The 26,510-nt window shown below is 41.0% G+C and overlaps 1 protein-coding gene across 1 annotated transcript in view; it reads left to right on the top strand.

Annotated features, from left to right (window-relative positions):
• Window positions 1-26,510, top strand: part of gli3 (GLI family zinc finger 3) — a 214,904-nt gene that overhangs the window by 56,920 nt on the left and 131,474 nt on the right. Inside the window, exon 2 of the mRNA XM_052596680.1 lies at window positions 6,186-6,291. Within this exon, the coding sequence (XP_052452640.1) occupies window positions 6,186-6,291 (106 nt within the window). The remainder of the gene's footprint in view (window positions 1-6,185; window positions 6,292-26,510) is intronic.

Raw genomic sequence — 26,510 nt, 5'->3', positions numbered from 1 at the left:
CGGCATCGGGCACCGCCTCGGCATCGGGCACCGCCTCGGGAACAGCATCGGCCTCGGGAACAGCCTCGGGCACCGCCTCGGCATCGGGCACCGCCTCGGCATCAGGCACCGCCTCGGGAACTGCATCGGCATCGGGAACAGCCTCGGGCACCGCCTCGGGCACCGCCTCGGGAACAGCATCGGCCTCGGGAACAGCATCGGGCTCCGCCTCGGCATCGGGCACCGCCTCGGCATCGGGCACCGCCTCGGCATCGGGCACCGCCTCGGGAACAGCATCGGCCTCGGGAACAGCATCGGGCTCCGCCTCGGCATCGGGCACCGCCTCGGCATCGGGCACCGCCTCGGGAACTGCATCGGCATCGGGAACAGCCTCGGGCACCGCCTCGGGAACTGCATCGGGAACAGCATCGGCATCGGCCTCTGGAACAGCATCGGGCACCGCCTCGGGAACAGCATCGGCCTCGGGAACAGCATCGGGCTCCGCCTCGGCATCGGGCACCGCATCGGCCTCTGGAACAGCATCGGGCACCGCGTCGGCCTCTGGAACAGCATCGGGCACCGCCTCGGCATCGGGCACCGCCTCAGCATCGGGCACCGCCTCAGCATCGGGCACCGCCTCGGCATCGGGCACCTCCTCGGCATCGGGCACCTCCTCGGGAACTGCATCGGGCACCGCCTCGGCATTGGGCACCACCTCGGGCACCGCCTCGGCATCGGGAACAGCCTCGGGCTCCGCCTCGGGAACAGCCTCGGGCACCGCGTCGGCCTCTGGAACAGCATCGGGCTCCGCCTCGGCATCGGCCTCTGGAACAGCATCGGGCACCACCTCGGCATCGGGCACCGCCTCGGCGTCGGGCACAGCATCGGCCTCTGGAACAGCATCGGGCACCGCCTCGGCATCGGGCACCGCCTCGGCATCGGGCACCGCCTCGGCATCGGGAACAGCATCGGCATCGGGCACCACCTCGGCATTGGGCACCGCCTCGGCATCGGGAACAGCCTCGGGCACCGCCTCGGGAACAGCCTCGGGCACCGCGTCGGCCTCTGGCACAGCATCGGGCTCCGCCTCGGGAACTGCATCGGGCTCCGCCTCGGGAACTGCATCGGGCTCCGCCTCGGGAACTGCATCGGGCTCCGCCTTGGGAACAGCCTCGGCCTCTGGGACTTTCTCCAGGCCTTGAGGGACGGTCGACGCCTGTCTCCTCCTCCTCCGTCCTCCACGATGGCGAGTCGGCGGCACCTTGTCTGGAGACTCAGGCGTTGAGTCGTCCATCTTAAGCTGTGGCTCTGGGCTGGCGACCATCCTGTGCTGTGGTGCTAGGCTGGTGGCCATCTTGTGCTGTGGCGCTGGGCTGGCGGCCATCTTGTGCTGTGGCACTGGGCTGGCGGCCATCTTGTGCGGTGGCGCTGGGCAGGTGGCAGTCTTGTCTGGAAACTCTGGTGTGGTTGTTGCATCCCACTGAGCACGATGGTGCAGGTATTTGGTAAACCCCCAAAAGTCCAGGATCTCTAACCCCTTCATCTCCCATTGAGGTAAAGGATCATCCAGGCAATTATTAAACAAATCTTTTAGTGCTGCATCATTGTAACCTAACCCGACTGCCAAAGTCCAAAACAATTGCGCCAGGCCACCCACCTCGCTTCCCTTTTGATGAAGGGTGGTTAAGTTCCGGAATCTCCCCCTCCGTTCCTCCATGGTGGCTGGGGAACAGATTCGAAATCTCACACCGCTGGATCTAGGCATGATGGAGTCCTTCTGTGACGGTTGGGTTATGGGAAAAACACAAGGAGAACGTAGGATCCAATTGCAGGTGAGGTTTATTGCACAAACAGGTTAAATACAAAATAAAACTGTCTAGAGAGACAAACCAAACAAAAAGGGAACCGGATGAAACGGATAAGAATGCGGATGAACAAGAAGGTAACGAGAAGACTCACAAGACAAGCACAACTCACACATAGGGTAAGGACTCCATAAAGACGACAGAGAAAGACAGCTCTATATAGGGAGACTAATGACTAAGGATAGTCAACACCTGTGCGATTTAATTGGAGTGCAATTACTGTGACGACATGACCAGACAAGCGGAATTAAAGTGCCTATGGTGAAGTGCCTAAGGAGAAGTGCGCTCACTAGGGGACACCCAGGAAACAGAGACTGATAGCGTGACAGAGAGACAATGAGAGTGAGGCTCTTTCAAAAAAAAAAAAAGCTCACAGTGCACGCAAGCTGCCCCCTCGAGGACATCGCTTGCGTGCTCTTCTCCGACACAAAAGATGCAAAGATTTGTGTCAGGTGTTAAATAACGAGGACATGGATCCACTCACTTCTTAAATGCCTTACTAGTGCTCGTCATAGTAAAGAAGAAGAATAATTTTTTGTGCATTCGGAAATGCTCTTTAAACTAAATAGTCCTTGAAGACGAAGAAGAGGATGACTATACTGTAGTCGCGCCGAGTGATGACATCACAGGCTGTTGCCTGCCAATGTTATTGTCGTTTAGATGTATGCTGAAGGAGTTCCCCAAAATGACCTCTAGAGGATGCAGCTGTATGTAACTTCAATGTTTAAAGGTGTCATATGATGCGATTAAAATTTTTTCCTTTCTCTTTGGAGTGTTGCAAGCTCTTGGTGCATAAGGAAGATCTGTAAAGTTGCAAAGACTTAAATCTCATATTCAAAGAGATAATCTTTATAAACATCAACCACTCCTACCTAAAACAGCTCATTCTAACATGCCCCCACATGTCTACGTCACGATGTGGGAAGATTTGCATATGGTCACCCAAATTTTCACAGAAAGAAGGAAGGTGTAACTTTTATTCTCGCTGTTTCCACTCGCGCCATATTGTGGAGATGCTGTGCTTCATTGTTAAAGTGAAACTATTTTGTTTGGCTGTCCTACAAGGACACAACTAGAAATCAGTGGTTAAGTTTTATTTACAACACTGTTCCAGAACAGTCCAACCCAAATATTCAGATGTGTGCTGGGCATTTTGCGGAGGACAAGGACTGTTTCCTCTGAGAGTAGGCTACAATGCCGGTGTCTGTTTCTATAAAGTGTGGCAAATCTAACTTTGCAAGGACAGTCTGGCACTTCTGACTCACAGTCTGTAAGGACATTTAGATATGTGAAGGATTGGCAACTGATGATTCAAACCAGTGTAGAGTATCTGTTAGAGTTTGTTTGTCCTTACTCCGATCACAAATGCAGACATGGTCTTATGTTTATGCAGCACGATATGCAACGCAACACATAAAAAGACAGTAAGAATCATTACAGTATGTCCCCACTTGATGCAACAAATGGCTCATTTGTAGTGTGTTTTTAGTGGTTTTGTCTCATTGCGCCGGTGTCCTGAAATTTTATCAGACCCTTTAGGCACACACGGCATCACAGTGTTAAGGGGCATAGAATTTCCATCACACACTTGAGGTATTCGGCCAATCAGAGCACACCTCGCTTTTCAGAATGATGAGCTTTGTAACAATCGACTCATTACTGAAAGGCAGGGCATAGAGGAGAAACAATAATGTACATCAGTGGTTCCCAACCTTTTTTAACTCGCGGCCCACACAACCAAACACATATGTTTGCACGGCCCACTGCAAAAAAATTAACTGACCCCGCTATTGTTGGGTTAATAACTTAGTACTCTTTTTTTTGTTAACTTCGCGATTTCTTCGATAAATTTTGCGATTTCGATTTGAATCACAATTTTGACACACAACACAGGTATGCTTTACAGTCATAAATTCATTCAGGATGGATTTGAAACATATTTCCAAAAGAAAACCAATAAGAGCTTTATCAAAAAGTTGTAATGTCTCTAGAACATATATAAGTCAAAATAATAACTATAGTAAAGGTGAAACAAAATGTAAAGACTTATGGCAAAAAACATTTATATATATATATATATATATATATATATATATATATATATATATATATATATATAAGTAAAACCTGTGTCCAGGGACATTTTTTCTTTTTTGCCATGCATTGTTCATAGAGATCATTGTAGCGGTGCCTCAGGGGTAGAAATAGATTTGTTATACATTATCCAGGTTCACACGTAGGCCTACTCCGTTTGCAGTTTGCAGTAAGTCTGTGTATGAGGTGCAGAAGCAGCAGCGAGAGTGCGTTATTGTAACGCGAAAGCACATTAAAATAATGCATGAGCGCGAATCTCTCTGTTCGCACGCAGATTTCCTTTGTTCTGTCACAAAACCGTGCTTGCTCAGATACACGCTGCTCTCGTCCGGAGAGAGTGTGTGCACTTAAAATGTGTCTCCTCTCACTCAAACTGCATCTTGTGCACTCACAATTCTGTCTATGTTAATGTGCTAGATATTAATTATTTTCGCACGCTTTATTTCTAGCCTTTTACCGTGTGCATTGTGAATGCTCTGATCCGTTAACATGGGCCCAGAAAAAAGGCGCATCACAGACAGTGTGTGAACCTGGAGTTAGGTATATTCCCAGTCTGTTCTGTTCTCGCGCTAGGCACATTGCATTCTGATCGGATCGGATAACATACTGCGGGAGGACAGAGCCACGGAAAATCGTGCTATGAGGCGATTTAGAAATCGTGCATGCTCAAATCGTGATTTTACGGCGATTTCTATTAATCACACAGCCCTAGAATGAACAGAAAATATCTCAGGCTGGCACTGCTCAGCAAAACGGGAAATCAGATCCAGGCAGAGCTCGGCGGCGAGTAGACAGTCAGCGGAGCAAGCAGTCAGGAGGGAACATGTTGACAGGCATTTATGTTAACGTTGTTGACAGCCTTGATGTATGCATGTTTGAATTTGTTGTTCTGTAGCATATGCAGCAAAAATATAAATTGGTGGTTTATTCTTAAACCAATCAGCGAGCTTGAATAGTGGAAGCATAGTTACAGTTTAATATTTATTTTTTGTTATTTAATTATATATATGAAATTATGTTATTATGTTATGACTTAGACATTTTATTTTTTTACGTTAAACCACATACACATATTGCATATTATATGTGTTTTCTAGCATGCAGCTGGTCATGAATTCAGTTTTCTAATACATCCTTGTTTGAGTTCTTTATTTGTTTTCTCAGTTCAAGGACAAGAAATACAGCTCTCAAAAACACATTTGGGTCAAGTGTCAAATTCTTTCTGGCTTTCTGGATTTTCGATCTTATTGGATGTGATTTTCTCAAGGTCTTGTGTTGGAATGAGAGCTGCGGTACTTGCAGTTTCACCAATTAGCTTTCTAAATGCCGTCACATGGAACGCTAACGATAAAAGTTCTTAATTCAAGGTGAGGAATGAGGTAAAACAGGGCTTTACAAATCTGAGGCACTCACTGCATGGCTGCCAGGTGTTAATGCTGCATTTGGCAGCTTGTATCGTGCGGCACTGGACACAGATGTTGGGCATTGGTCCCTGGGCACAGCCCTTAAACACCCTGGCACACGGATGCCAGTTGTTTACAAGCTAAAAACATGTCTGCTTCTGCACCCTGCCTTGTTACAGTGCCAGAGCCCACTGTAATTCTTAATTACTTTGGGTGGGTATCAGATTACCATGTTATTATAACATTGTATTAGCAAAAATGTTAATAGTGTAGCAATTTATGAAACGGCTCACACCTCTCTGATCAGGGCCCTTGGAATTGTCCTAACTAAATGAGATTCAAACTCAAATGTTGAGTTGCTTTGAAAGATGTTTTATGCTGATGTTTGATACTTTATTGCACTTATTTATATCCCCTCTATCAGATCTAAATAGAACTGTTTGTAAACTAATTTTATCTAATAGTTTTAATGTTTAGCTCTGGATTTTATAAGGTCTTCCTACCTTCTCTCTGATGGTTGCGATGAATCATTTTTTGTTGTTTTATTTTTTTTTATTTTTAATGCAGTACAGCACACTGTCCAACACTGCATATAGTATGTGAATACAAACACATGTAGGACATATTATAGATGATACAGAAGATGTTTTTGCTAATTAGCTTTGAAGCAACTGTGTGTTGCTGAACACCAAATTTTGTGTTTGCTTGAGTGTACTTAAATATATTTATAGTTTGTTTGCAATAAATTATGTGAATGCACACTTACAAAACAATTAACTGTATATCATGGTTCTTATGTTTAAGCATTTAAATGCAACAAAACCCTCTCTTTTTCATTTTACAGCTACACCTCAGTTCTTTCCTGCTTTTCATCCTCCAGTACCAATTGACGATAGACATACACAAGGCCGGTACATTTATGACCCCTCACCAGTACCTCCGCTACACCTGTGAGTAAATGCACAAACTTACACAACTTTACTACAGTATGTCTATTCCCATATTTAAAGCCATCATGAATGTAATTAAAGCTACCTTCTCTTAAATAATTTTAAGCAAGACACTACAGGCAAAGCCATTGTTTTTTTTTTAATTCTTTAGACAAATGTGTTTTTGATATATTTTGCTTCCATGAGAAAACATCCAGAATATGGATCTTAATGTTAAATCTATGTACAGTCAGGTCCATATATATTTGGACACAGGCACTTTTTTTTTTATCATGTTAGCTGCTGACCGAAACATATTCAAGTTACAGTTATATATGTGCTTAAATTGCACACTCTGAGCTTTAATTTGAGGGTATTCTCATCACAATATTCCATCATTTTCCATAAAGGGAACATAAATAATTAGACAGTTGACTCAAAAGCCATTACATAGACAGATGTGGGCTATTCCTTCATTACCTCTACATCAGTTAAGAGGGTAAAATGTCTGGAGTTGATTCTAAATGTGCCATTTGAATTTGGAAGCTGTTGCTTGAGGTCAAAGGAGCTCTCTATGCAGGTTAAACAGAAAATTGTTAGGCTTCAAAAACAAAACAAATGCATTAGAGAGATAGCAGGAACATTCAGACTGGCCAAATTAGCAGTTTGGTACATTCTGAAAAGAGAGAGAGAGAGAGAGAGAAAAATAATGCACTGTTGAGCTCAGCAACAAAATAAATGGCCTGGCTGTCCATGGCGGACAACAGTGTTGGATGATCAGAGGATCTTCTCCATGGTAAAGAAAAACTATTTCACAACATCCAGCCAAGAGAAGAACACCCTCCAGGAGGTAGGTGTCACTGTCAAAGTCTACAATTAAGCAAACAAATACAGAGTGTTCTCCACAAAGTGCAAACAAGGCCAGACTAGACTTTGCCAAAAAACATTTTAAAAAAGGCAGAATACTTCAGGAAAAGCATTCTTTGGATGGCTGAAATTAAGATCAACATATACCAGAATGGCAGGAAGAAAAAGTATGGAATTGGCTTGAAATAGCTCATGATCCAAAGCATATAACATCATCTGTGAAACATGGTGGAGCAGTGTGATGGCATGAGCATGCATAGCTTACAGTGGCACTGGGTTACTGGTGTTTACTGATGACATGACAGAACACAAAAGCAGCCGAAAGAAATCTGAAGTGTAATTGGGATTTACTATCTGCACAGATTCACAGATTCTTATTCAGAACCGGTTCTGTTTTTTTTTTTTTTTTTTTAAGAACCGGAACCGTGAACAATTTCTAAGTTTCGGTTCCAAAAACGGTTCTGGTGCAACACGTGACCAAGCGCTGTGAGCAGCCTTGGGCCCGTGTTCTGATGTTTTTTGCATATTGTCATTAATATACTTACTGACTTCAGCTTGGACCACTAAATAAAATAGACTGCTATTGTTATGTAAGTATGAGGGATAGACAATTTAGCGTACAAGTAATTTCAAGAGTGATAAACAAAGAGATAGAAAATATTCATTTTCATGCATTTTAAATGTTTAAAAATGTGAAAACCACTCATTGAATCACACCATCTCCTGACTGCATTATTATTTGTAACATGGGGCTTTATGGTGAGTGTGTATACATGGTTATAAGTATAACAGTTTATAGTTCATTAATTTAGGGAAATGAACAAGTGTCTTAAACCTCAAGGGAATATTTGGCAAAATGTTATTGATAGTGTAAAAAACGTCAAAGTTGAAGCACATGATTGATGGACTAGCATTACTCAACGTTTCTTACTACTTTCCAGCAACACTAAATTCAGTTAAGGAAAATAGTAAAAAAATATAATTATAGTTCATTTAAATGGAACTGGAATCGGAACATGAAAATTTGTATACTGTAATATATGCTGAAGTTTGACATTGCCAATCATTAAATTAAGTTGACAGTAAGTATTAAACAGGATTGAGCTTTGAGTAGTTGAGTATTGTGCATTTTTCCTTAAAACAAAAAAACGGAACCAGCAAGGCAAGGCAAGTTTATTTATATAGCACATTTTGTACATTCAAATAACTTTACATTAAAGAAATTAAGATAATCATAAAGAAACAATAATAAAAAAAATAAAACAAGCAATTTTAAAACTTTTAAAATGATTAAAACATTTACTTAAAATGAATTTAAAAACAGAAAATGATTTTACATAAAAAAATAAAAAATAAAATAAAAAACATATAGTGCAATCAATTCGGACATAGCACAGTGCTCATTCAATAAATGCACAGCTAAACAGATGGGTTTTTAGACTAGATTTAAATATGACTAGTGTTTTAGCACATCTGATCTCTTCTGGAAGCTGATTCCAACTGCGGGCAGCATAGTAACTTAAGGCGGACTCCCCTTGTTTTGTGTGAGCCCTTGGTATTTCTACATATCTACAGAGATATCATTGACTTGATTGCAAATAAATGCACAGACACTATTTAACTGAACAGAGATGACATCACTTAATTCAATGATGAACTGCCTTAACTATCATTTTGCATTATTGAGACACTGTTTTCCAAATGAATGTCGTTCAGTGCTTTGACGCAATGTATTTTGTTTAAAGCACTATATAAATAAAGGTGATTGATTGATTGATTCTAACTGACTCGATCCTAGTGATCTGAGTGCTCTGTTAGGTTTATATTCAGTGAACATATCTGCAAAATATTTCAGTTCTAGGTCATTTAGTGACTTATATACGAGTAAAAGTACTTTAAAATCAATCCTAAATGTAACTGGAAGTCAGTGTAAGGACCTGAGGACTGGTGTGATATGCTCAGATTTTCTGGTTCTAGTCAGAATCCTGGCAGCAAGTGGAGAATAGTTAAGTGGAACCGGAACTGGAACCAGAACCGGAAAAATGTTTAACAATTCCCAACCCTATTCATAATACAAGTAGATGACGAACCAAAACATACAGCAAAAGCAACCATGGAGTTTTTGAAGATGAAGAAGTGGAATATTCTGCAATGGCTGAGTCAATCCCCTGATCTCAACCTGATTGAGCATGCATTTCAATTGCTGAAGACAAAACAAAAGTAAGAAAGAACTGAAAACAAACAACAGCTAAAGTCAGCTGCAGTAAAGGCCTGGCAAAGCATCACAAAGGAGGAACCCCAGTCTCTTGGTGATGTCCATGAGTTCCAGACTTAGGGCAGTCATTGCCTGTAAAGGATTCTCAACAAAATTTAAAAAATGAACATTTTATTTATGACTGCATTTATGTGTCCAATTACATTTGGAGCTGGGGAAGGTGAAGGGTTTCTAAAGTGCACTGCTACTGCTACTGCTACATCTAACACTAGCCAAGTATTTGAATGTTGAGCAGTGGAGGGATTGGCATGGTAATGTACATGACAATGTTAATGCATTTTATATTGGCGGAATATATCTGCTATGCTTCTGCTGCTGCTGCTTAGAAGAGTCATATGAACTGCATGTATTACTATCAGTGTGGCTGGGACACTACACCAACTGGCTTAACACTAGTGGCCTATGGCTATTTGTGCCTAGGTTACCATGCCGATTCAATTCAATTCAATTCAAGTTTATTTGTATAGCGCTTTTTACAATACAAATCGTTACAAAGCAACTTTACAGAAAATTATGTTTCTACAATATTTAGTAGTAGCCTATGGTGGTGACTGTCAGTTTGTGCACGTTTGACAGGATTTTTAATTTAAATAAAAGACGTAGTCAGCCAGACGATGAACATTATTAATATTATTAATTAATAATTATTATATGATGCAGTCATTTGTAGCAATATTTGTTAGTTCTGTTTGTTGATTCAGGGTTAGCATCATCTGGGGTCCTCTGAGGGTCAGCATCATCTCTTCTCAGGTGTTCTGGATCCAGACTGGAGCTTGTGTAAATCCTAGTTACCACAGGATGTAAATCTCATGGCAAAACATAGAAACAAAATAGAGACATCATTAGCATAGCTGCTGTTCCAACAAAGTAAAATTAGTTTAACCCAAGCTAATGAATAAAAATGCACATTTGATCAGATGCAACTACACTCACAATTTAAGAGATACATTATTTGAATGCTTGGCGAAAGAGATGCGTTTTTAATCTAGATTTAAACTGAGAGAGTGTGTCTGAACCCCGAACATTATCAGGAAGGCTATTCCAGAGTTTGGGAGCCAAATGTGAGAAAGCTCTACCTCCTTTAGTGGACTTTGCTATCCTAGGAACTACCAAAAGTCCATCATTTTGTGACCTTAGGCTGCTTGATGGGTTGTAGCATGGTAGAAGGCTAGTTAGGTACGCAGGAGCTAAACCATTTAGGGCCTTATAGGTAAGTAATGATAATTTGTAACTGATATGGAACTTAATAGGTAGCCAGTGCAGAGACTGGAAAATTGGGGTAATATGATCATATTTTCTTGACCTCGTAAGGACTCTAGCTGCTGCATTTTGGACTACCTGTAGCTTGTTTATTGACGAAGCAGGACAACCACCAAGAAGTGCATTACAATAGTCCAGTCTAGAGGTCATAAATGCATGAACTAGCTTTTCTGCATCAGAAACAGATAACATGTTTCGTAGCTTGGCAATGTTTCTAAGATGGAAGAATGCAGTTTTTGTAACATTGGAAATATGATTTTCAAAAGACAAATTGCTGTCTAATATAACACCCAGATTTCTGACTGTAGAGGAAGTAACAGTACATCCATCTAATTGCAGATTGTAATCTACAAGATTCTGTGTTTTTTGGTACAATAATTAATATCTCTGTCTTATCCGAATTTAATTGGAGAAAAATATTTGTCATCCAATCTTTTACATTTTTAACACACTCTGTTAGCTTAGATAATTGAGAAGTTTCATCTGGTCTCGTTGAGATATATAGCTGAGTATCATCAGCATAACAGTGGAAGCTAATTCCGTATTTTCTAATAATATTACCAAGGGGCAACATGTATATTGAAAATAGAAGGGGACCTAGGATGGATCCTTGTGGCACTCCATATTTTACTGATGATAAATGAGATGACACCCCATTTAAGTAAACAAAATGGTAGAGCCTGCCCTTGAATACCTGTATAGTTTTGTAATCTATCTATGAGTATGTCATGATCTATGGTGTCGAACGCAGCACTAAGATCAAGTAAGACTAGAAATGAGATGCAGCCTTGACACAAGGAGCAGGTGATTTGTAATTTTAAGTGCAGTTTCTGTGCTATGGTGGGGCCTGAAACCTGACTGAAATTCTTCATACAGATCATTTTTATGCAGGAAAGTGCTCAATTGAGCAGACACAACTTTTTCTAAAATTTTAGACATAAATGGAAGATTTGAAATAGGCCTATAATTTGCTAGTACACTAGGATCAAGTTTTGGTTTCTTAATAAGAGGCTTGATAACCGCCAGCTTGAATGGTTTTGGGATGTGACCTAAAGATAACGACGAGTTAATGATATTGAGAAGCTATTCTTCGGCTACAGGTAACAACTCTTTCATTAATTTAGTGGTACAGGATCTAATAAACATGTTGTTGGTTTAGGTACAGTGATAAGTCTATTTAGCTCTTCCTGTCCTATAGTTGTAAAGCACTGCAGTTTATCTTTGGGTGCGATGGATGAAACTGAAGTGTTAGACGCTGTAGAATCTACATACACTATTGTATTTCTAATGTTATCTATTTTACCAGTGAAGAAATTCATTACTATTTAACATTGGTGGAATATTTGAATCAGGTGGCATCTGGTAATTTGTTAATTTAGCCACTGTGCTAAATAAAAATCTTGGATTGTTTTGGTTATTTTCAATGAGTTTGTGTATATGCTCTGCCCTAACAGGTTTTAGAGCATGTCTATAGCTGCTGTCACTTGTCTTGAATAATATTTACATTTTATATTTATGTTTAGTTTTGCCTAGCAATTTTCGCTGTGATATCGAAATTGAAATAGAGAATTGTAAAATGTAATTGGTATCTAAAATATTGGTATCATATGAGCTTATTTATTAGAATACAAGTTAACAGATCAAAACAATAATAACAGTAACTATTTCATTTATTATGGCACGGCCAGTGAAAATGTTGGTAGGGCTAGTAAAAATGTGAAAAAATCCTTAACGTTGATCCCTGTACCATGATGATTTGTATAACAATAAGCTTGTGCGAAGAGCTGAATCTTTTATAATATGATATTTTGGCCAAATAAAGACAAAACTGAGCGCCCACATAGTGACAGAAAACTATATAACCTTCATGAAAAAGTTCATGAAAACCTAAATGCGATGGCATGCACTGCCAGGAAAATGCATTTGCTCGTCAAAAGTCAAAAACGTCATATTTGAACTATACAATACGATTTCATTATTTAATGTTACGTAATGTATTAACATGAGCATATGATTAACAATACATTACAGTATTAATCTTTGTTAATGTAAGTTAATGCAAATGCAGTCATTCATTGGTGGTTTGTTTGCCCACAGTGCATTGAAATTGGTTTGGGACAGTTGTTGAATAAACAACTAAACTGAACTATTATGCCTTTCTATCTGTCTGACTGACAGTTTTCTTCATCAGTAAGAGTGCATTGACTTGTATGATGTTGGTTCAATATTAAAAAGAATAAAAAAAATAAAAAACAAAATAAAAAGCTTCGTTTTAGTAAACTACTTTTGCCATGTTGCTGTAGCTTCGCTTGTTACACTTCCCAGGGCTATAGTCTTAATGTAAAGAAGCTTCATTTAATGATGAGTAACTGTTAGCTTAGCTCACTATGTTTTCAAAGTAGCTTGCCCAACACTGTATATAATTTCCTTATATATATATATATATATATATATATATATATATATATATATATATATATATATATATATGGTACACATTATGTTCTAACCATGAACTATTTTTTAAAATAAGTTTTTATTACATGAAAGAGCTTCAATTCTAAAAATAAAATAAAAAAATGTTGAAAAATTTGGCAACAGTGTACCACAATGGAAAATGGCCAAAAAAGTAGTTTTTCTATTAAATAATGATTACCTTTCTATTTAAATTGACATTTCTTTTAGATATTGATAGATTTTTATACTTGGAACTCATGCAAACCAAAAGTAAGTAATTTCCTATCATTTAACCTTCAAAATGGTACTTAAAAGTATTGTAATACTTGCAAACGGAAAAAAAAAATTGCTTTTGTACCATATATGCATATCAAATTCATATAACACACTCTGTAAATAAAAAAAACACACACAGCAGTGAGAAGTGAACACACAGCCGGAGCAGTGGGCAGCTATAGATCCTGCGCCTGGGGAGCAACTGGGGGTTCAGTTTTCCCAGTCCATCCATGTGCACCTGTCTCAATCCAACTCATGTCACATTTCGTGACATCTCATGAAACTGCAAAAAGCAGTTCTTTTCAGCTGTGATAGAAAAGTGCAAGTCACATTTGCTGCACTTCATGCGGACAATCTCCCTGCAGTCAGGGTATTTGCATCTCCCTTTCATCTCCATGATGGCCAACTCTGCACTCTTCCTATTGCCCTTTCCATAAAATATAGCTGTATTCATTTTCTGAAAAGAAGACATAATTTTGTTATTTATACATAAATATAACTTAACTACAATAAAAATCATTCAAATAATTAAATAACTGTGATAATTGTATTGATGCTACTATCTATGAAAAATCCCAATTGGGAAATACATTACTGAAATTCCACTTTGGTACAGTGTTGCCAAATGGCAATGCACCTATTTTCCCATAGTGGTACAGAGTTGCCATATGGCAGCCTTGATATTTTCTTAATTTACAGTAAAACTGTGTTAGACAAAATTGATTTATGAATTAAAATATCTAATTTACTTACCAAAGATGTTGCAAAAATATCCCCCTTGAGAAAATATGTTTAGAAATTGGGTTAATAGAGCAATTTCTGGAGCACTTCAACAGGTGTCTTCTGTGTCAGGGTGACAGTGAGAAAATTAGTTTTGGGAGGACATTCAGTTGTCATGTGACTTAAAAACAGCACATCATTGGCTACCGATAGGCCTACCCTTTTAATCTCCTTAATGTGATATATCGTATTTTTTTCAGAATAACAAGGATTTAAATGAATTGTTGCCATATGGCAACTCCGTACCATATATACAGTATATATACAGTACAAACCAAAAGTTTGGACACACCTTCTCATTCAAAGAGTTTTCTTTATTTTCATGACTATGAAAATTGTAGAGTCACACTGAAGGCATCAAGGGCTATTTGACCAAGAAAGTGAGTGATGGGGTGCTGCGCCAGATGGCTTGGCCTCCACAGTAACCGCACCTGAACCCAATCGAGATGGTTTAGGGGTGAGCTGGACCGCAGACAGAAGGCAAAAGGGCCAACAAGTGCTAAGCATCTCTCAGGGAACTCCTTCAAGACTGCTGGAAGACCATTTCAGGTGACTACCTCTTGAAGCTCATGAAGAGAATGCCAAGAGTGTGCAAAGAAGTAATCAAAGCAAAAGGTGGCTACTTTGAAGAACCTAGAATATGACATATTTTCAGTTGTTTCACACTGTTTTGTCATGTATATAATTCCATATATAATTCCACATGTGTTAATTCAAAGTTGTGATGCCTTCATCCCCCTTCCTGATGCGGACCAAATGATAAGCATTACGTAAATCCAATTTTGTGAATACAGATGCTCCCTGCAACCTCTCGAAAGCTGAAGACATGAGTGGTAAAGGATAAGTGTTCTTAATTGTAATGTTGTTCAACTCTCAGTAATCAATACAAGGTCGCAGCGAACCATCCTTCTTACCCACAAAAAAGAACCCCGCCCCCGCTGGAGAAGAGGAAGGACGGATGAACCCAGAGGCTAAGGAATCAGAAATGTATTTCTCCATGGCCTCCCTCTCAGGAATAGAAAGAAAGTATAACTTGCCTTTAGGCGGAGATTTACCTGACACTAAGTCTATGGCACAGTCGTAGGGACGATGCGGAGGAAGAGAAGCAGCCCGGGACTTACTGAACACTTCCTTCAGGTCCAGATACTCAACGGGCACGTTTAGTAAAACCATGGTCTCCTTCTGAAAGACAGAAACAGGAACAAGCAGAAACCAGACAAGACTCATGACAACTTTCACTCCAAAATGTGACAGTGTTAGAACCCCATTCCACTCGTGGATTATGTTTGAACAACCAGGGGTGACCTAAAACAATGGGAGCAACAGGGGAGTCCATGAGAAAAAAGGATATGGTTTATTGATGGTTTCCAGATGTGATGAGTGTGATGGGTTCTGTAAGTTGTGTGACGTGAGGCAGTTCCTGGCCATTGAGTGCGGTGACATGGATGGGGAGAGACACAGGACGGACAGGAATGTTCAGGTGATGTGCAAGTGAGGAATCAATGAGATTACCTTCGGCTCCGGAGTCCAGAAGGGCTTGACATTCATGATGTTGATTCCTCCACCGCAGTCTCACCAGAAGGAGGGTCGATGATGTAGGTGAGGACTTCTCAGCGGAGATACCACCCGATAGTAGCCTCAGATTTACTTTCGGGCTGGCTCTATTACCGGGAATGAGTAGGTGTTATGATCAGATGTCTATGTCTACTCGCAACGCCAGGTCAATAAGTTCGTTGAGAGTAGGGGGCAGCTCGAGGAGGTAGATCTCCTGCTGAACACGGTCGGATAACCCATGCAGGAATCTATCCCACTGCGCCGCCTCGTTCCACTGGCACGCGGCCGCCAGGGTGCGGAACTCGATGGAGTATTCGGTGACGGATGAAGATCCTTGCCGGAGTTCCGAGAGGAGATGGGCGGCCTCCCTGCCGGTCGCGGCCCGGTCGAAGACTCTCTTCATTTCTCCAGACAGGAGGTGGAATGAGGCACACGGGTGTTGATTTTCCCACACCGCCATCCCCCATAAGGCAGCCTTGCCAGAGAGAAGTGTGAGCGTGAACGATACTTTGGATTCCTCCGTAGCGAAAGTGCGGGGCTGTAGAGCAAAATGCATCGAACACTTGTTAAGAAAGGTTCTACAAAATGCTGGCTCACCCGCATAGTTCTCCGGCGCCGGAAGTCGCGGCTCTGGCCGGAAGTGGTCCTGGAAATTCCCCGGGTGCCACCAGCGCTTGGACAGTGCGTCCGGTGTTCGAGATGCTCTCCTGCTGCTGATCCATTCTATTGACACTGTGGTGCATGAAGTCGGTGAGGGTCTTGGTGCTTGGTTTACCAACCGTGACATAACCCACCAATTTACTATCTCAACAAATTAGAATATGGTTAAAATGGTCTCTCAGTTTGGTTCATTAGGCTACACAATCATGGGGAAGACAGCTGATCTGACAGGTGTCCCGAAGATAATTATTGGCAGCCTTCACAAGGAGGGTAAGCCACAAACATTCATTGGCAAGAAGAAGCTGGCTGTTCACAAAGTGCTGTATCCAAGCATGTTAACAGAAAGTTGAGTGGAAGGAAAAAGTGTGGAAGAAAAAGATGCTAAATCAACCGAGAGAACCGCAGCCTTATGAGGATTGTCAATCAAAATCGATTCAATAATTTGAGTGAACTTCACAAAGAATGGACTGAGGCTGGAGTCAAGGCACAAGAGCCACCACACACAGACGTGTCAAGGAATTTGGCTACAGTTGTCGTATTCCTCTTGTTAAGTCACTCTTGAACCACAGACAACATCAGAGGTGTCTTACCTGGGCTAAGGAGAAGAAGAACTGGACTGTTGCCAGTGGTCCTAAGTCCTCTTTTCAGATGAGAGCAAGTTTTGTATTTAAATTGGAAACCAAGGTCCTAGAGTCTGGGGGAAGGATGGAGAAGCTCATAGACCAAGTTGCTTGAAGTCCAGTGTAAAGTTTCCACAGTCTGTGATGATTTGGGGTGCAATGTCATCTGCTGGTCTTGATCTATTCTGAAAACCCAAACCCAAAAGTCACTCTACCCATTTACCAAGAAATTTTGGAGAACTTCATGATTCCTTCTGCTGACCAGCTGTTTGAAGATGCTGATTTCATTTTCCAGCAGGATTTGGCTCCTGCCCACACTGCCAAAAGCACCAAAACTTTGTTAAATTACCAAGGTGTTGGTGTGCTTGACTGGCCAGAAAACTCACCAGACCTGAAAATGAGGAAAATGAGAAACAAGAGACCAAAAAGTGCAGATGAGCTGAAGGCCACTTTCAAAGAAATCTGGGCTTCCATACCACCTCAGCAGTGCCACAAACTGATCACCTCCATGCCACGCCGAATTGAGGCAGTAATTAAAGCAAAAGGAAGCCCTACAAAGTATTGAGTACATGTACAGTAAATACAGTTAAACAGCAGGCCAACAATTCACAATTTTTTTTTTAAATTGGTCTTATGAAGTAATCTTATTTGTTGAGATAGTGAGTTGGTTGTTTTTTGTTAAATGTGAGCCAAAATAATCACAATTAAAAGAACCAAAGACTTAAACTACTTCAGTCTGTGTGCATTGATTTATTTAATACACAAATTTCACAATTTGAGATGAATTACTGAAAAAAAAAAACTTTTCCACGACATTCTCATTTCTTGAGATGCACCTATATATGATATGAAGTGGTGTTGGTGTCTTGTCTTGTAACGGTATTGTAAGACACAGTGTATTAGCTCTGTTTCCATGGGGCATGATCCGTAGATCTCCACAGTGATCTGTAGTTCTGTTTCAAAGATCAAAGACACTGTCGAGAGACGTACTAATGAGTGCGTCAGACACAGAGACAGACATGGCAGCATGTTAATGCATGATTCCTCTAAAACTGCTTATCAGGCCCTGTCAGAGAAGATGTAACAAACACCTTTCTCTCACAGCTGTTCTGCAGGCTGTCACATGTAGCGCAAAAAATGTCTCACCTCAAACTCAGGCAAGGTTTTTTTTAAAAAGTAATTTTTTTGTTACTGATGTACGAAGTACATGTATGTATGAATATGTTATTGCTTCAAGATGAAAAATGTTTATATAACAATTACATAAACAGGTAGTCTGGCCTCAAACTCATTTCATTAGCAGACATCAAAATTTCAAATGTCACAATTAATGCTTTAGTTTAGCAGAGCTGCATTTAACTGGTAAATTCTGGCAGTAAATAGAACTCCCTATCTGTCGTTCATGACAAATTATCTCATAATGACATTAGGGGTCAGCTTAAAAGCTCCAATCATCTCTTGAGTTTATGAAAAAATGCCAATTAAAATTGGCTAGTGGATTTTGCATGACGAGCCACTTCCCATACATACAGGTATATAAGGTAACTGCATGCATCCACTCATTCAGACTTTTACTTCAGAGCTGAATGGTTGAATGAAATCTGTTATACTCCACAAAGCCATCCGTCTGTTCTGGTTGGCGGCACGGCATGAACAGCGATGTCCCTTTTCAGCGATTCTCCTAGGCACTTCAAATAAAAGAGAAAATTTCCTCTAAAAGAGCAATTGTGGATGGTTTGCATTTTTTAAAGATGCCGCTCTGTCCGTGTTCTCTTGGTTGTGGTCAGTTCCTGTCCTCTGATGATGGCCACAAGTTGTCCTCCACGCTCTGCCCCGGTTCCTTTCTTCCCGGAGGTGTATGAGGAGGTGACAAAGTTGTGGACAGCCCATTTTATGGACAGAAGTTGCTTGTCTCCCTCCTCTGTCCTCATTATCCATGATGTTGGAATACCAATGGGGTACATAGATATTCCCTACGTGGAGAGAGCAGTTGCAGTGAAGCTGGTGTCCCCTGTCTAATGGGGCTTGCTAAGTCTTCACAGAAGACAATGAAGTGGCCCTGATACTGGCAACCCGGGGATGTGGGTATCTGCTCTTTTTCACTCCCTCACTCTCGCCCACGACGCCCCCTATCACCAGTGGCCAAGAGATCAGCGGTTGGAGTAACCCAACTGGAGGTCGGTTAGATGTCTTACAACTGGCACAAACCGAGCAGGCCAAAACAAAATCATGAATGTCGCAAGCCATAATTGGCCACCAAAATCATTGCTTTACTAAGCAACCAGTGCAGCTTACTCCTGGATGACAAGCGACATTGGAGCAATGACCCCATCGAATAACATCGGACCGTAACAGTTTTGATGTTCTTGGAACCCAGGCAGTACGATAAAGAAAAGTCAAAACGTCCGAAAAAAAAAAAAAAAAACTTGAAGGCCAACAATTCTCTATTACCAGTGTCATATTTATGTGCGGTGGGTGATGAGTGATGGGGAAAAAAACATGCAAGGGTGCATATTGTCAACTGAGGAAGCACATTGGGAAAGCACTGAACAAACCCCCACCTCTGACGTGTCGACCTCCACCACGAACTGACGTGTGGGATCAGGGGAGACTAAGATGGGAGCCGAAACAAAGCAAATTTTTAGGTTGGTATATACAGTTTTGGCTGTATCGGACCACCTGAACATCGTTCTGGGGGAGGTCAAGGTGGTCAAAGGCATGACTAGTTGGCTGAAGTTGCGAATAAAATGCAGATAAAAATTGGTAATCCTCAGAAACCGCTGTAGGGCCTTATGGGAATTTGGACTTGGCCAATCTATCTCAGCCTTAACTTTGTAAGGATCCATATGTACTCCCTCAGAAGAGACGATGTAAGGAAATAAACAGACTGTGCTTGAATAACACATTTCTCTGCCTTGACAAAAAGCACATTCTCTAGCTACCTCTGAAGTACTCGCCTGATGTGCTGAACGTGTTCCTGGAGAGACGAAGAAAAAAACAATGTCATATTGAGTGAGAGTAAAGTTTGCCTTTAGACGGGGACTTACCTGGTAATAACTCTATGGCAAAGTCATAGGGACGATGCGGAGGAAGAGAAGCAGCCAAGTCTTATTGAACACCTCCTTCTGGTCCAGATCCTCTGCGGGCACATTTGACAGAACCGCTGCCTTCTCCTGAAACACAGAACCAGACACAGAAGAACAAGTAGACACCAGACAGGACTCAAGACATAGTGATGGAGTTGGAACCCCAATCCACTCGTGGATTGTGTTTAGCCAGCCATTGGTGACCAAGGACAATGGGTGCCACAGGGGAGTCCAGGAGAAGGAAGGCAATAGTGTGATTGCCGGAGGTGATCCGGGTTATGGGTCCATTAGTTAAGGTGATGTTGGGGAGTTCTTTCGCCATTGAGTGCCTTGACGGAGATCTGGTGAGAGAGAGACATGATGGGGAGTTTCAACTGTTGAGCTAGATGGGTGTCAATGAACTTTACCTCGGCTCCTGAATTCAGGAGGGCCTGACAGGAGTAGGTGTTGTTGGCCCATCTCAGTCACCGGAAGTAGAGTGGATGATGAAGACTTCCCAGCCCGGGGAACAGACAGTGTGGGTGGCGCAGCTGGAATGGTTAGCTGTTGGATCTGCTGGGTGAGCTCGGACACCTGCGTCACCACAGGGAGTTTCAAACAATGATCAGACAAACACAAGATCAAAGACAGGGCAATAAATAGGGAGCAGGTTATGAGTGGCAGCTGTAGCTGATTAACAATTAACGGAGACCCACACATGAAACAATCAGTGCAGACGAGAGACACACACTCCACCCTCACCTCACATAGTGATCAGCAGAGATGACAGTTCTACCAACCGTGACACTAGCCAAAGTGCACAAAAACCAGCTATGTTTTGGACCCGGAAGTAACGTCTCACTCTCTCTCTCTCTCTGTATACTGTATATGAATAAATACATTTAAGACAAATATGTTTCACTTTTAGAAAAGACATTTGATAAACTCTTTGTACAGTATGGAAAATAAAACTTTAATCATTGGAAAAGTAATTACATTAAGTGCTTTCTATACGGACAATTCAACATTTCTCCATTAGCAAACGAACACCTGATGTTGTGATCAATTATTTCACACTTAATTCACACCATATTTCTGATATTACCGATCAATCTTATCAGATTAACTTTGACCTTCACTCTTCCGTGACTGCAGTACACCTGCAAAGCGTTAGCACTCGTTAGCTTGTCATTAGCGTCATTTGATGACTGTGTCATTTATCTATCTCTGTCGCTGATGAGGGATTCACATGTGATAAATGCAGGGAAATAGTTAGGCTGACAGAGAAGATTTCAGAATTAGAGACACGCATCCAAACTTTAATTGAGGACAGTAACAATGTTAGGGCTCTAGATACGGCTTTGGATGCGTCTAGCTCAGGGACTCCTGTACATTGTCTGGTTCCAGCAAAGCCCCTGCAGCAGGGCAACTGGGTGACGGTGAGGCAGCGTAGTCGTGGGTCAAAACACCGCTCTTCTGTTCCGATCAAAACATTAAACAGGTTCTCCCCACTCAGTGATGCACCCACTGAGAAACCTGATGAAAGTGCTCTAGTTATTGGCGATTCTATTGTACAGAACGTGAATATAGAGACACCAGCCACCATAGTCAAATGTTTACCAGGAGCCAGAGCGCCTGACATCTTGGCAAATTTAAAAGTGCTGGCTAATGCTAAGCGTAAATACAGTAAGATTGTTATTCATGCCGGCGCTAATGATGTTCGACTTCGCCAGTCGGAGATCACTAAAAATAACTTTAAAGAGGTGTGTGAACTTGCAAGCACGATGTCAGACACTGTAATATTCTCTGGTCCCCTGCCTGCTTACCGTGGTGATGAGATGCATAGCAGATTGTCATCACTCAATGGCTGGATGTCTAAGTGGTGCCCACAGAATAACATAGGTTTCATAGACAATTGGACGAGCTTTTGGGGCAGACCTGACCTGTTTAAAAGAGATGGTCTTCATCCCTCCTGGGGTGGTGCTGCTCTTCTGTCTAGAAATATGGCACATAGTCTTAGTGTTTATACTTGACTAACTGGGGCCCAGGTCAGGAAGCAGACAGACTGGCTAAACCGACCGTCTGCTAGCTGCCTCCCGTCACAGAGGTCAGTTAATTCTCAGCACATAGAGACTCTTTCACCTAGATATCACACTATAGAGACTTTGTCTGTTCCCCGAACTAGAAATTACAAAAAACGTCCAAACCAAGTTAAGGTTAACAATTTAATTGAGGTTCAACAAATAAAAAACAAATGCAAAATGGATAAACAAATGATGAAGATTGGCTTATTGAATATCAGATCCATTTCTACGAAAACACTTTTTGTAAATAATATGATAACTGATCATAATATAGATGTGCTCTGTTTGACAGAAACTTGGCTAAAACCTGATGATTACATTATTTTAAATGAGTCCACCCCCCAAGATTATTGTTATAAACACGAGCCGCGTCTAAAAGGCAAAGGGGGAGGAGTTGCTTCAATTTATAACAACGTTTTCAGGATTTCTCAGAGGGCAGGCTTCAAGTATAACTCGTTTGAAGTAATGGTGCTTCATATAACATTATCCAGAGAAACCAATGTTAATGATAAATCCCCTGTTATGTTTGTACTGGCTACTGTATACAGACCACCAGGGCACCATACAGACTTTATTAAAGAGTTTGGTGATTTTACATCTGAGTTAGTTCTGGCTGCAGATAAAGTCTTAATAGTTGGTGATTTTAATATCCATGTCGATAATGAAAAAGATGCATTGGGATCAGCATTTATAGACATTCTGAACTCTATTGGTGTTAGACAACATGTTTCAGGACCTACTCATTGTCGAAATCATACTCTAGATTTAATACTGTCACATGGAATTGATGTTGATAGTGTTGAAATTATTCAGCCAAGTGATGATATCTCAGATCATTATTTAGTTCTGTGTACACTTCATATAGCCAAAATTGTAAATTCTACTTCTTGTTACAAGTATTGAAGAACCATCACTTCTACCACAAAAGACTGCTTTTTAAGTTATCTTCCTGATGTATCCGAATTCCTTAGCATATCCAAAACCTCAGAACAACTTGATGATGTAACAGAAACTATGGACTCTCTATTTTCTAGCACTTTAAATACAGTTGCTCCTTTACGCTTAAGGAAGGTTAAGGAAAACAGTTTGACACCATGGTATAATGAGCATACTCGCACCCTAAAGAGAGCAGCCCGAAAAATGGAGCGCAGCTGGAGGAAAACAAAACTAGAGGTATTTCGTATTGCTTGGCGGGAAAGTAGCATATCCTATAGAAAAGCATTAAAAACTGCTAGATCTGATTACTTTTCTTCTCTTTTAGAAGAAAACAAACATAACCCCAGGTATTTATTCAATACAGTGGCTAAATTAACGAAAAATAAAGCCTCAACAAGTGTTGACATTTCCCAACACCACAACAGTAATGACTTTATGAACTACTTTACTTCTAAAATCGATACTATTAGAGATAACATTGCAACCATTCAGCCGTCAGCTACCGTATCACATCAGACAGTGCACTATAGACCCCCTGAGGAACAGTTCCACTCATTCTCTACTATAGGAGAGGAAGAATTGTATAAACTTGTTAAATCATCTAAACCAACAACATGTATGTTAGACCCTATACCATCTAAGCTCTTAAAAGAGGTGCTTCCAGAAGTCATAGGTCCTCTTCTGACTATTATTAATTCCTCATTGTCATTAGGATATGTCCCCAAAACCTTCAAACTGGCTGTTATTAAGCCTCTCATAAAAAAGCCACAACTTGATCCCAGAGAACTTGTTAATTATAGACCAATCTCGAATCTCCCTTTTCTGTCCAAGATACTAGAAAAGGTGGTATCCTCACAATTATATTCCTTCTTAGAGAATAATGGTATATGTGAGGATTTCCAGTCAGGATTTAGACCGTATCATAGTACTGAGACTGCTCTCCTTAGAGTTACAAATGATCTGCTCTTATCATCTGATCGTGGGTGTATCTCTCTAATAGTTTTATTGGATCTTAGTGCTGCGTTTGACACAATTGACCACAACATTCTTTTGCATAGACTTGAACACTTTGTTGGCATCAGTGGAAGTGCATTAGCATGGTTTAAATCGTACTTATATGACCGCCATCAGTTCGTAGCAGTGAATGAAGATGTATCATATCGATCACAAGTGCAGTATGGAGTACCTCAAGGCTCAGTACTAGGGCCGCTACTCTTCACGCTTTATATGTTACCCTTGGGAGATATCATCAGGAAACATGGTGTTAGCTTTCACTGTTATGCTGATGATACGCAGCTCTATATTTCCTCGCAGCCCGGTGAAACACACCAATTTGAAAAACTAATGGAATGCATAGTCGATATAAAAAATTGGATGACGAGTAATTTCTTACTGCTAAATTCAGAAAAAACAGAGGTGTTAATCATAGGGCCTAAAAACTCTGCTTGTAATAACCTAGAACACTGTCTAAGACTTGATGGTTGCTCTGTCAATTCTTCGTCATCAGTTAGGAACCTAGGTGTGCTACTTGATCGCAATCTTTCCTTAGAAAGCCACGTTTCTAGCATTTGTAAAACTGCATTTTTCCATCTCAAAAATATATCTAAATTACGGCCTATGCTCTCAATGTCAAATGCAGAAATGTTAATCCATGCATTTATGACTTCAAGGTTAGACTATTGTAATGCTTTATTGGGTGGTTGTTCTGCACGCTTGGTAAACAAACTACAGCTAGTCCAAAATGCAGCAGCAAGAGTTCTTACTAGAACCAGGAAGTATGACCATATTAGCCCGGTCCTGTCAACACTGCACTGGCTCCCTATCAAACATCGTATAGATTTTAAAATATTGCTTATTACTTATAAAGCCCTGAATGGTTTAGCACCTCAGTATTTGAATGAGCTCCTTTTACATTATACTCCTCTACGTCCGCTACGTTCTCAAAACTCAGGCAATTTGATAATACCTAGAATATCAAAATCAACTGCGGGCGGCAGATCCTTTTCCTATTTGGCGCCTAAACTCTGGAATAACCTACCAAACATTGTTCGGGAGGCAGACACACTCTTGCAGTTTAAATCTAGATTAAAGACCCATCTCTTTAACCTGGCATACACATAACATACTAATATGCTTTTAATATCCAAATCCGTTAAAGGATTTTTTAGGCTGCATTAATTAGGTAAACCGGAACCGGAAACACTTCACATAACACCGTACTTTCTACATCATTAGAAGAATGGCATCTACGCTAATATTTGTCTGTTTCTCTCTTGTTCCGAGGTCACCGTGGCCACGAGATCCAGTCTGTGTCCAGATCAGAGGGTCACTGCAGTCACCCGGATCCAGTACGTATCCAGACCAGATGGTGGATCAGCACCTAGAAAGGACCTCTACTGCCCTGAAAGACAGCGGAGACCAGGACAACTAGAGCCCAGATACAGATCCCCTGTAAAGACCTTGTCTCAGAGGAGCACCAGGACAAGACCACAGGAAACAGATGATTCTTCTGCACAATCTGACTTTGCTGCAGCCTGGAATTGAACTACTGGTTTTCGTCTGGTCAGAGGAGAACTGACCCCCCAACTGAGCCTGGTTTCTCCCAAGGTTTTTTTCTCCATTCTGTCACCGATGGAGTTTCGGTTCCTTGCCGCTGTCGCCTCTGGCTTGCTTAGTTGGGGTCACTTCATCTACAGCGATATCATTGACTTGATTGCAAATAAAAACAGACACTATTTTCAACTGAACAGAGATGACATCACTGAATTCAATGATGAACTGCCTTTAACTATCATTTTGCATTATTGAGACACTTTTCCAAATGAATGTTGTTCAGTGCTTTGACGCAATGTATTTTGTTTAAATAACTATATAAATAAAGGTGATTTAAATAAATTTAGCAGACACTTTTATTCAAAGCGACTTACAGTGGATCCAGGCTAACATTTTTTTACCTAACATAATATATAAGTATATAAAGTATATAAATTATATCATATATTATTATGTAAAGTATAATATTGTACACTATGATATAATACAATATTGTATTGTATTATAGTTATTATATCCAAGTTGTCTGTCTATAATGCAATATTAGGTTAACATCAATAAATGATAGCGTACTACAATTAAGAGCTATTCTATAAGATGACATTTCAACACTTGACAAACGGATAGCAACTCCTAAGTAGCACTTAAAGCACAGCTGCGTGCAATTGCTTTACGTGCATTTTTAGGAATCACAAGTGAAACAATAACGAACGATCATAAAATTACTCGTAGAAAACTTTCTTAAGCGTTAAGCTCAATCGTTATTGGGAAACCCGGCCCAGTTCAGTATAAAAAGTATCTGTGCAATCAAGTCGACGATATTGCTGGATATGAAGTGTCCCTAACTAAGCAA

This window comes from Carassius gibelio, chromosome B24 (assembly GCF_023724105.1).
Source record: "Carassius gibelio isolate Cgi1373 ecotype wild population from Czech Republic chromosome B24, carGib1.2-hapl.c, whole genome shotgun sequence".
NCBI classification, from domain to species: domain Eukaryota; kingdom Metazoa; phylum Chordata; class Actinopteri; order Cypriniformes; family Cyprinidae; genus Carassius; species Carassius gibelio.
Note: the sequence above shows the minus strand (reverse complement) of the source record. Positions and strands in the feature narration are given on the sequence as shown.